This window comes from Capsicum annuum, chromosome 3, assembly GCF_002878395.1.
Source record: "Capsicum annuum cultivar UCD-10X-F1 chromosome 3, UCD10Xv1.1, whole genome shotgun sequence".
In the NCBI taxonomy this organism is placed as follows: Eukaryota; Viridiplantae; Streptophyta; class Magnoliopsida; order Solanales; family Solanaceae; genus Capsicum; species Capsicum annuum.
In genome coordinates, this window is record NC_061113.1 from 27,369,335 (window position 1) to 27,382,015 (window position 12,681).

Below are 12,681 nucleotides of genomic sequence, written 5' to 3' on the forward strand. Positions count from 1 at the left end.
TATTAAGTCTCTTGTATTCTAAATATAGATCATTTAATTTTTCTTTAATCTCTTTGTTGGGCCTAGTATTTCTACGAGGTCTTCTCATTAAGCTAAATAAATAACGTTCTTTTGTCTCCAAATTTCTTCTATTCTTATTTAGTCTTTGTAGTAAAATTTTTTGACCTGTACTTCTAATAATCTATTATTTATTTATCTTAGTTCTTGACAAATCTCTCTTCTTAGATCTGGCGAGACTTCGAGTAAACTATTATATAATTGTCTTTGTTCTATTAAAATATTATATAAATTTGTATATTCTTTCTTTAGGTTTATAAGATAACAATAGTATTCTGAATCTAATATTATTTCTTTTTCGTAGGATCTAGGTTTTCTTTTCTAAATTCTAGATATATTATCTGATACCATATAGTAAAGTCTCCTAGAATCTTCAAGCTCTGATATCAAAATTATATATAATTTTCTATGATATAAATGATAGACGATGACTCTGGAATGAGTTTCTCTCCAAAAGCATTACACAATTTGAAAACATAAGCAGTGACGATACACATAAAAAGACGAAATTCAAGAGTAGACAATGATGCAAAGGATGAATGACTGATGCTAAGTGAAAAGTAAATTTGAAGTTCGAAACTGAAGTCCGCCAGACGCCTATATATATATATATATATATATATATAGTATCCACTGAGATATAATCTAATCAATACAAGGATGTTCTATTTAATTACTTAGAATTTTTTAAAGAAGTTACTTACACACTTCAATAATATTTATCTTGTATATTAATACTAGATATCGATGGCCCGTGCCAGCATGGGCCCAATATATATTTTTTTAATCTTAATTTAAATTATTAAAATAATTTATATTTTTAAGTATTATGATTTATAATATTTTTTCTTCTGTTTCAATTTAAATAATGTTGGTATAATTTCGAGAGTCAGTCAAATATTTTATACTTTTTAAATTTCTAAAGTTGTTAATTAAGCGATTTACAATGTCTTTTACATTATTTTTCAATAATATATGAATATTCTCCCTGTCTCAATTTATGTGGCACAAATAAAATTTTGACTGTCAATCAAATTTGTTTTATATATATACTTTTATATTAAGTTCTTAATTATTGTGATTTATAATACTTTTTATTTTATTTTCAAATAATATACGTTATTTTGTGTCTTGTTCTGTCCCATCCCAATTTATGTGCACTAATATAATTTCAATAGTCAATCAAATTTTTTATGTTAACATATCATTTTATGTCTCTTTTATTTTTTTTTTATGAAATATTATCAATTTTTCAATACTTAGACGATCATAATAATTAATTAGGGGTGATATAGTAAAATTCCAATGAAAGCAATGAAACACATATGTCTTAAATGACTTGTAATAACTAATTAGAAGCGACATAGCAAAATTACTATAAAAATGTATAATAATTAATTAGCAATGGTATGGTAAAATTACGATTGAAACAGACATACATGTCTATTTTACTTTTTTTCTAATTAAATATTATTAATTTTTTAATATATAAATGATTTATAATATTTAATTAGGGATATAATAATTAATTAGAGATGATATAATAAAATTACGATTGAAGCAACTGAAGCAGACATGTCATAAATGTTTATTTTAATTTTTTATTAAATATTATTAATTTTCCAATAAATAAATGACTTGTAATAATTAATTAGGGATGATATAGTAAAACTAAAGTTGAAGCAGCTGAAGCAAGCATGTAGACCTCATGCTTGCTTTGCTGATATGGTAAAATTACGATTGAAATAGCTAAAATAGTCATAAATGTTCATTTTACTTTTTTCTAATTAAATATTATTAATTTTGTAATACGTAAATGAATTACAATATTTAATTAGGGATACAATAATTAATTAGGAGTAATATAGTTAAATTACGGTTGAAGTAGCTAAAGGAGATATGTCATAAACGTCTATTTTAATTTTCTTTATTAAATATTATTAATTTTATAATACATATATGACTTATAATAATTAATTAGGGGTGATATAGTAAAATTAGTTGAAGCAGCTGAAGCAGGCATGTCGACCTCATGCCTGCTTCAGCTGTTCAACTCCCTCTTACAGTTAAATTACGATTGAAGCAGCTGAAACAGTCATAAATGTGTATTTTTACCTTTTTCTTAATTAAATATTATTAATTTTGTAATACATAATTGACTTACAATATTTAATTAAAGATACAATAATTAATTATGGGTAATATAGTAAAATTACGGTTGAACTAGCTGAAGCAGATATATCATAAATGTCTATTTTAATTTTTTATTAAATATTATTAATTTTTTAATACATACATAATTTATAATAATTAATTGAGGGGTGATATAGTAAAATTGCAGTTGAAGCAGTTGAAGCAGGCATGTCGACCTCCTGTCTGCGTTAGCTGCTCAACTACCTCTTATAAATAAGAGAAAATGATAATCTGACGATCTCCCTAGTTAACTTTTGTTTTTTTTACTTTTCTTAATAATAATTTTATTCCTTGTTAAAAAACTTTGTAATAGACAAAAGTATTTTTTAACTATTTTATCAAATTATTATTTAACTATTTTTTATTTAAAAAAAAAACACATGTCACCTCAAAAAGGAAAAAGAAAACTAAATAGTGCGAGGTTGTAGTTAGTATACGATCAAGGAAGAAAAAAAAAAAAAACAAGTAGGGTGATTGATTCTAGGAGTCCTTAATTTTTTTTTCTTTTAAGTTTCCTTTGCCTTGATTTTCTACCATAGTTAGTTTTTTATGAAAAAGATTTTCCTAATTAGATTAGATTTATTTCATGTTTAGATTTATTTCATGTTTGATCAACTCTTATAGGAAAAATTTGAATTTCTTTATATTGAGCATTCTTTTTTTTTTTACAAATAATAAAATAACATTCACAGTTTAATTATTAAATGGTGTATTCAAGAGAAGATCAATTTTGTGTGTTTTAATATTAGTTTTAATTTGTAAGTTAATTATATTAAATATTATGCATCTTTTATTATCGCTTTCTTTATCGTATGATATATAATATATTATAATTTCAATTGTTGGCTTTTCATTATATGAAGGTAAAGAAAAATTGTGTGTGTGATTGAGACTTCGTGCCAATTATAAGAGGATTTGAAGGCATGTTTTTTTAAAATTTTATTTTTAGTACGATTTATATTATTAAGGTGTTGATTAGGAGTGCATCTTTTGTTCTTTGATTCGATTTTATCAAATTTCGATTCAATTCTTTGATTTATGATCTTAAAAAGTAGACATCGAACATTGAGTTGAACTATTTCAGTTTCATTCATTTTCTTTCAAATTCGTTTCTATTTGATTTGTTGTTTAGACGAAATAAAATGACCTAATTTTCTTGAAGTGCTTTCGGATCTACGAGTCTTGACATTGAGAATTGTAGTGGATGAAGAAGGGGAAGTAGAAAATAAAAATGTTGTATGATTCTTCCATATCTACATCTCGAGTACTTTTGAGTATTTTAATATTAATTTTGTGTATTTTAATGTTGACTTGAATTCGATTAGGTTTAGGGTCTTCCACTAAAAATTGCTGCATTTTTTTTTTGGTGGAGGGGTGGTTTAAACTTAGAACTTTTAAAATTCTTTTATACCAACAAATTTTATACTAACATTGTGTTTTTGTTTAGACTTTTAGAACAGTCACTTGAGCTACCTTAAATTTGTTCTTGAAGTTGTAGAATAATAAACAATGGTATATTTTTTATAGACAATTCAACATATACATAAAATCAATGCACCATGTAGGAATGAATTCTGATGCTTTAGAATACATTATTTTGATTTGAAATATTTTTTTGTCATCTATATGATACTAAGTTCAACTTATTCGATGGAATTTTAATTCCTAACGAAGAAATATATATTATATCATTTAGCTAGAAATGACATAGTCGGTTTGAAACTCACATGAATTCTTAAAATTGGGTAAATTACAGCACGAAGGAATGAAAGTCTTGAATAAAGGATGATATATGCTATTTTTAGGTACAATTTTTACCATAAAGGTTTGCACTATTTTTTTTAACATTAATTGGTACTTAATTTAATGTTATATATATCTATATCTATAATCTATATCTATATCTATATCCACATCTATATCTATATCTATATCTATATCTATAATCTATATCTATAATCTATAATATATTAAAAGTGTGAAAGGCCTTAGAAATATTATTTGAATTTTTTGCCCTTCATTAAAAGTCCCTGTTTTAGACTTATTTTTCCTAATATTTAAGAGCTAAAAATTAATTAAATATATTTACGATAAACCTTTTCTTATTAGAAATCATTAGAATTTAAATATTTTTTTCCTAATTTAAGATTTAAAAATTAATTAAATATATTTATGTAAAAAAATTTCCTTATTAGAAATCATCAAAATTAATGACAACTGATACTTTTAAAAATTCTAAATAAACTAAATTTGGTTTTAATAAGATTTGAAAAATCTAAAAATAAATATTTATCTCTAATCTCTAATCTATATCTATAATCTATCTATAATTTATATCTATAATCTATATCTATAATATATAATATATTAAAAGTGTGAAGACCCTTAGAAAAATGATTTGAACTTTTTACCCTTCATTAAAAGATTTTTCTTTAAACAAAACTGTCTTCTCACTATTTTTTAATTTATTATTTAATTATTTTTTATTATATTAACTAGACTTCCTAAAATATATGGGACTCCTAAAATATATGATAGGAGAATTAATTAACATTTTTCTTTCTACTAGACTTCCTAAAATATATGAGACTCCTAAAATATATGGTAGGAGAATTAATTAATATTTTTCCTTCTACTGTTCAATTAGAAAAAATACTTCTAAAATATGACTCTATTAAGAAAATACTTCTATAAATATTGAAATGTACGTTAAACTAGAGAACAAATCAATTTTCCTGTGGGAGAATATGATTGATATTCTAACTTGATTCGATTGCATGTCTAGATGGTGGATGCTTGATTTTCTGACGCTCAACTTCTTCATTGTTTTTGTCAGCATAATAGAATTTAATATGTGTGTATATATCTTCTTTGTTTTCATTCAAAATCATTCTTTAGGGTCAAAATTTTCGTTCAGACAAGAATTAATTGGATCAAAATTAAAGCTTTGTGATCGCTATTATATTTTATTTTTTTATAGTTTATAGGTCGTAGATGAATGTCAGTTGACTTTAAAGAATTTTCTGTGTAAAAGTTAGGTTTAATTATATTGTTTTGATATATTTATTATCTTATTATTTTATTTTAATTTACAGATGCTAGAGAAATGTAGGTTGATTTTGAAATTTTTTTTAAACAAAGGTTAGGTTTAATTGTATTATCGTAATATCTCTATTAGTTAGTTATTTTATGGTAGTTTACAGTTCGTAGATGAATCTCTATCGGCTTTGAAAATTTTTGTGTGTAAAATTTATGTTTAATTGTATTGTTTTGATATCAATTTTATTGTATTATTTTGCTTTAGTTTACAGGTGATAGATAAATGTTGGTCGACTTTGAAAAAAATTTTATGTAAAGGTTAGGTTTAGTTGTATTATTTTGATATCTCTATTATCGTATTATTTTGTTATTGTTTACATGAGGTAGGTGAATGTGGGATGACTTTGAAAATTTTTTTGGTGCAAAGATTAGATTTAATTGTATTATTTTGATATCATTATCATTGTATTATTTTGTTGCAATTTACAGATGGTAGATGAATGTCAATCGACTTTTAAAAATATTTTTGGTAAAAATTAATAAATAAATTCTCCATCTTTACATACTCAAAAGATATTAAATTTAATTATTATACTCATATTTATTATTTAAAAAAATATTCTATTTAATGTAATGTTTGAAATCATTAAAGGGAGGTACACGCGCAAGGCGCATACACCAAACTAGTTATATTAAAAGCGTGAAGGGTCTTAAAAATATTGTTTGAACTTTTTGTTTTTCATTAAAATTCTCTGTTTTAGACAAAATCGTCTTTTCACTATTTTCCAAATATTTAAGAATTGAAAATTAATTAAATATTTATAATAAAAAAAATTTCTTATTCGAAGTTATCAAAATTAATGATAACTAATACCTTTTTCATTAGTTTAAAAATTCTAAATCAGCTAAAGTTGATTTTAAGAAGATTTAAAAAGTTTAGAAATAAATATGAAAGCATTAGAATAAGAATAATATTAGAAGTGCCAATTTTTTAAAAGTTTTAAGTAAGTAATCAAGATTTTTTAAAGATTTAACTTTACAAATAAGAAAAGATTTTAAATATAAAAAAATAATCGTACTACAAATATGATTCAAATCGATGTGTCTCTCTTAGCTTCTAGCAGCAAGAAAAAGAAGTACTGCATGATAGGCGCAAAAGTGATGATCCATTAACCACTTAAAACTCCTGGTGGTAAACTATATAGCTGTTTATAATAAAATATATGTTATATTTATATTATTATATTAAAATGTGCAGGATCTTTGAGAAATGATTTAAACTTTTTAAACTTCATTAAAAAAATTTGCAATAAACAAAATTATCTAATTTTAAATAATAAAAAATTACACGTGTGATTTAACTAGTTTTAAAAAATATTTGGCTATAAAAATTTTGAATACTGCATTTGGAAAAGGCCAAAAGTGAATATCCATTTTCACTTTTTCCAGCCAACTGCTATTACAAAATTTCAAATCGATTCAAATTTATTTTTAGAGAGAAGATATAAAATCATCCTTCAACTTGTTTGACTTTTTCAAAAAGACATCTAAACTTTGCAGGCGGCCTATTATCCCACAAAACTAATGCAGACCATTATAAATACATCATTTTGACCGATTTTATCTTCCATCTTGATCTAATTTTAGGCGCGTGCAGATCACTTTTTTTGAAAAAAAATTGATTAATTTAATTTAATTATCTTCTCTTTCATTTTTCTCCTCCAACCTCCATGGTCATTAACACCATGCACTGCCATTAACACCCAAAATAACAATCACCAATCCCCAACACCTAAACTTCGATCACCGCACTATCTTCAACTCCCTCCGTTTCTATCTCGCTGGAAAATTTCACGAACAAACATATCTCAATTCAATAACTACCTCAATTCCCCAATGACAACACCCAACAAAAGCAACTTCGAGAACAATTATTTCAGTCGATCAAGTGATATAGGTTGAGATTTAAATTTGGAGTTTAATTGAGGTCGTCGATCGTTGTTTGATTTTAAGACTTCGGGCTCAGATTTTTTGTTTGAGTTTGATTATTCATCTAATTTTAGTTTCGAATTTTTGTTGAAAGGTTGTAGTTGCAACAAACCTTTGAAGAATCTACTAAATTTGATGTCCATCTCTAATCCGACCTACCCATTAAATAAATACTCCGTATTTTCTTTCTTTCTTAATTATGTATTTTTCGTTCATGCATTTGTGAATTTTGGCAAAAAATACATTTATAGTGATTTGTAAGCGTAATTCTTGACATATTTATTGACAAGCATTATGAAGTCGATTTTATTGAGAAGAGTAGCTTTTTTTTTTAAAGCTCCATAATTATTTTAATGGTGGAAATTGGAGATGATGTGATTTTCAAAGAGAAAGATGGGTTTTTAAAATAATTAAAAAAATAAATTAGACGTGGCAATTTTTAATTGGAAGTTGCAGTAAAAATTTACAGATTCATGCATTTTATTGGCGAGAATGCAAACACCGGCTCAAAATTAATTAAAATGACCCATTTATAACAGTCTATTTAACTTTTGAGGGGTAACAAGTTGTCCTCAAAATTTATGCATCTTTTTAAAAAAATTAAACAAATTATGAAATGACTTTTATTTTTTTAATTTTTACGATGAAACGCCAACTTAACACAGAGAAAGTGCACTTGCTATAGCCGAAAAAGAGATTGCATGGCGCAAGTGATTTTCATTTTTATTTTATTTTTTAGAGATTGCATGGCGCATGTGATTTTCATTTTTATTTTATTTTTTCAAACAGAAGTTCAATAACGAATTCTAATGAGGAACGGCAATTAATTCTCATAGCACACAAAAAAGTTAAAACTTTTGTCAACTTAAACTTTTTTAACCTATTATTTATTTTTCACTTAATTCTTTTACGTTATTTTAGTTCGGGACTCTGCCTGGAACCCCTTTGTTGGGATGGATATATGTGAGTTGGTAATAACAACAATGGGAAAGGTATAAATATATTTTCGAACTTTAATAAATGATATAAATATATTTTCTGTTATACTTTGGATATAAATATACTTTTATTGTTAATAAAAAGGTTCAAATATACTCCCGAACATTAATAAATGATACAACTGTACCCTTCATCATACTTTGAGTACAAATATATCCTTGTCGTTAATGAAAAGGTACAAATATATCATTCTCATTAACAACGGGACATGTGTTAGCATCGTATTGGTTGCCCCTTTTTAATTTATTTTATCTATCCTAAATTATAACTCATGATATCCGATCCAAATAATCCGATCTGACCCGTGTAATAGAGAAGCTTCAAGAGATATATCACGCGTCTTTATTCACGCATGCTTCTTTCTTTCACTCTCTCACACACACTCTCTCACTAACCCAAAAAGCTCTTACAAACGCATTAATTCGATTCATGTTTCGACCCATTTACCATCTAGAATCGAGTAGAGATTTGTTTAATATTGTGTTATTGGTTAATGTTTTGATGTTAGATTAATATTCTGATGTTGTTTGATGTTCCTCATAAACGACTGTTGTTTGTTTTTTCTGATTCATGAACGTCGATGAATCAGAAATTATTTCTAATTCATGGTTATTGTTACCTGCTTTAAATCCATTGTTACACCATTATTCACCAACTTCAAAGAGTGAACAAGAAGACAACATTTTAAGAACAAAAACATGAGAAAAACTTGCAAAGTTTGGACATTCCTTGGCCAAATCAAGGTCCTCATTGTATCACAGGTCGGGTCTGATTATTTGGATCGAATATGGGTTATAATTTAAGATGGATTAAATTATTTACAGATAAAATAAATTAAAAATGGTCAAACAATATGATGCTGACACGTGTCTCATCGTTAATGAGAAGAGCATATGTGTACCTTTTTATTAACGATAAGGGTATATTCGTACTTAAAATATAATAGGAGATATATTTATACCATTTATTAAAGTTTGAGGGTATATTTATATCTTTTTATTAACCGTAAAGGTATATTTATATTCAAAATATGACGAAGAATATATTTATACTATTTATTAATGTTCAGGATATATTTAAATTTTTTCCGTAAAAACAAAATTTTGAAGTTGGTTAGGCAGGCAGTACAATTACATTTTTAGGAATCAGAACCCCCACAAGGCGTTACAACTTGCAAGTACATAAAAGCAAGGTGCGCTGCCTTGGATTTACAACAAAACCGCCAGCGCCGTAGTTTTCACCCTGTGGCCATCTGTTTTGAAAAACAAGGACAATTTTGAGTTTAATTTGCATCATCAACTTGCTAATTTTCAAATTGAGAAGTAATAAATGACAGTAATTTTTTTGGCCTAAATTTGATCATAATTATGAAAAGACTTATATAATTTTATGAGTTTTTTCTTAAATAAATTTTTACATCGGGTAAAGATATCAAAAGGTGAAATAATTTACAACGTGAATCTAACTTTTTTTTATTATGGACAAACTGTGGCTAAAAGAATTTTTCCTTCCAAATTATTTCTCTCTACAGAAGTTTCTGTCTTGCTCGCCACGTATCAAAAAGTTGCTGACATCTAAGACGACCTTTTCCCCAACTCTAAAGACCTTTAATTTCTTGTAACTTGGCTGGATTCAACATCCAAAGATACAGTCTTGAGTTGAATTAGTAGTATAATTTAATTACTAATGGTAAATAATTTAACAATATTATTTGCAAACTGTTAATTGGTTAAATTACTACAATTTGAGATTAGTGGAAATATATCAACAAATGATTAACAATTGCAAGTTGCAACGAGGATTATCCGATGTTTCAATTGAAAATTCTAGAAACAAAGTTCTAGATTTTTTTTTTCTTTTGATTGTCAAAAGGGACGCAAGCATTGCATATATATCTTTATTGTCTATCCCGCGTTGTCTAGTCCTCGCAAGATTTTTTATACAATGTGGTACCAAGTTTACCAATAATTTCTTTGATAAAGACACATAAAAGTGATTACAAGAAAACCTTTCTTAATAACAGGGAAATATATCGGTATTTCTTTATAAAACATATAAATGGAGTAATAAGATTCTCTCTAATCATTTCTCTTGTAAAAAGTACTGCTACTAACTTCATGACTAACGTAAACAACTTTATTTTTTTTCAGTATTACTGTATTAAACTAGAAAGGTTGAAATCTTCACAATAATTCTACTAAACCTTTCTTCTGCAGTCGGAGATGCCAAGTATATTCTGCTTAAAGTACCATGAAAGAAGCAGGTCTAACAAAAACATGAACAAAGCCAAAACTTTAGGACAAATTTTAATAACAGCATAATTTGCACAATTTTGAAAGTGGAGTCTGAAAGGATGAAATATATACAAAGCTTATCCCAACTTGGAGAGATAAAAGGAGATTGTTCCCAATATACCTTCCACTCAAAGGGCAATCATATCAAAACATATCGAATTAGCACGAAAAACTACTGTACTAATTGACGACAAAATAGAGCAATGAACTAGAGACAATAGTTTTACACAATTGCTTAAACATTGAAAATTACAAGAAACCCATTCTCCTAAACCGAAAAATAAAAACATACAACAATGTAAACAAACAATAATCAAACTACATTATAACTAGGTTGTTGACGACTAACATCATCAAAACTCCAAAGCTCCATCAAGCCACCACCCAAGACAGCCTCCGCCGCTGGATTCGCCATCGCCGCCACTGATTGCCCATCAACATAAGGGATCTCATAAAACTTCATCAATGACTCATAAGCCATCAGTTCCTCAGAGAGTTTCTGCACTTGAATCTCTGTTTTTTCCTCCTCCTCCACGACCCTTCCATTCATATTTTCCACCTCTTTAATCAGCCCATTTTGATCATTGTTGTTAGCTATTGCATATTCGATAACGGGTTCATTGTTCTCGAACGCATAGCAATTATTATAAAAAGTAGTATCATTGTAAGCAGCGAGAGGAGGAGGCTCTGGATAACTGCAGTGATCATCTTCATTTGGGAAATTAACTTTAGCTTTCTCTCCCCGGATTTTACGAGCTTCTTTGTCATAAGCTCTAGCAGCTTCTTCAGCAGTGTTGAAAGTACCTAACCAGACTCTGACCCCTTTTCTTGGGTCACGAATTTCAGCTGCCCATTTACCCCATGGACGCTGGCGGATTCCCCTGTATAGATTCTTCCTTTGCCTTTTCTTGGCTTTCTGGATTTGCTCATTACCTGTGTAGCAGAAATGCATAAATGAGCACAGAAATAAACTCAAAAAATAAATAAATGGCGGAGCCAGAATTTTCACGTTCAAAATGTATAAGGTAATCACACGAAGAAGCGAAAGGGGCTAAACAGCTAGTGTATATACATAAAGATTAATGATGAGAAGACGGCAAAGGGGTTAATATCTACTATATTTGTAGATAAAAAATATTTTCATAATGTATAAATAGTGTAATTTTTCGACGAAAGAATGTTTAATAAATTACCTGCAGAGGGTTGAGTTCGTTTGGGCTTTGCAGGGGAAACATTTTGGGTGGAAAATGGCTTGGAAAATGAAGAATTTGGCCAGAAATCATCAGAACAAATTGACCATAAGTCTGTGGATGACAGACGACGGTCACGACGAGGAATGATATCAGCAAGAATTGCTCCACCACACATTTTGCAGTGTAGTTAAAGTACTCTTCTTCTTCTTTTTTTTTTCAAAATGAATGAAACAACAAGATTGAATCAGAAATGAAAAATTATTTTTGAGAATTTGTAAAATGGTGTTTTTCTTTTTTTTTTTTTTGGTGTGAGAGAAGTTTTGGTTTTGTTGTGAGTGGGAGAAATGGAAGGGTGGAGGCGTATTTGTAGTGCGGTAGGGAGGGGAGCTCTGTAGGCCTTGTGGTTGGTGACAGTTTCCAAGTGGTGAACTTTCGTGGCGTATTGGGTTCTTTGAATGCTTCTCACATCTATACTACCTACTAGTAATATCTAGTACCTAGTGCCTGTTCTTTTTTTATTGGGGGTACCTAACTACATGTACTTAGGAATACTTTGGTTTCAATGCAGGTTACAGGAGATTCTTCTTTTGTTTTTTTATGAGTGTTCGGTATCTACATTAAAATCCAACTAATTCAAATTTGTATTGGGTAGGATCCATTTCAAGGTAGCGCTCACTATCAAATTTTTTTTCATATCTATGACTCGAACTCAAAATCGTTGATTAAGGGAGAAGCAGTCTCATCAACCGCACCACATTCTTTGATGGTTATAGGAGATTGATTATGATGTGATTAGTTATACTGAAATCTCCTGAATTTAATTACTCCCTTCATTTTAAGAAAATGAACTACTTCCTTTTCTATTTTGTTTTAAAAGGACTTTTCTTTTTTGGTAGTATTTAAATTTTAACTTTTCA

At 27.7% G+C, this 12,681-nt stretch overlaps 1 protein-coding gene across 1 annotated transcript; it reads right to left on the reverse strand.

Annotated features, from left to right (window-relative positions):
* Window positions 1–10,793: 10,793 nt before the first annotated feature.
* LOC107864060 (ethylene-responsive transcription factor ERF071-like) lies at window positions 10,794–12,063 on the reverse strand. The gene is given in 2 exon segments (NM_001324883.1): window positions 10,794–11,504; window positions 11,765–12,063. Coding segments are annotated over 2 exon segments (795 nt in total). The 5' UTR covers window positions 11,940–12,063; the 3' UTR covers window positions 10,794–10,884.
* Between the last annotated feature and the right edge of the window lie 618 nt (window positions 12,064–12,681).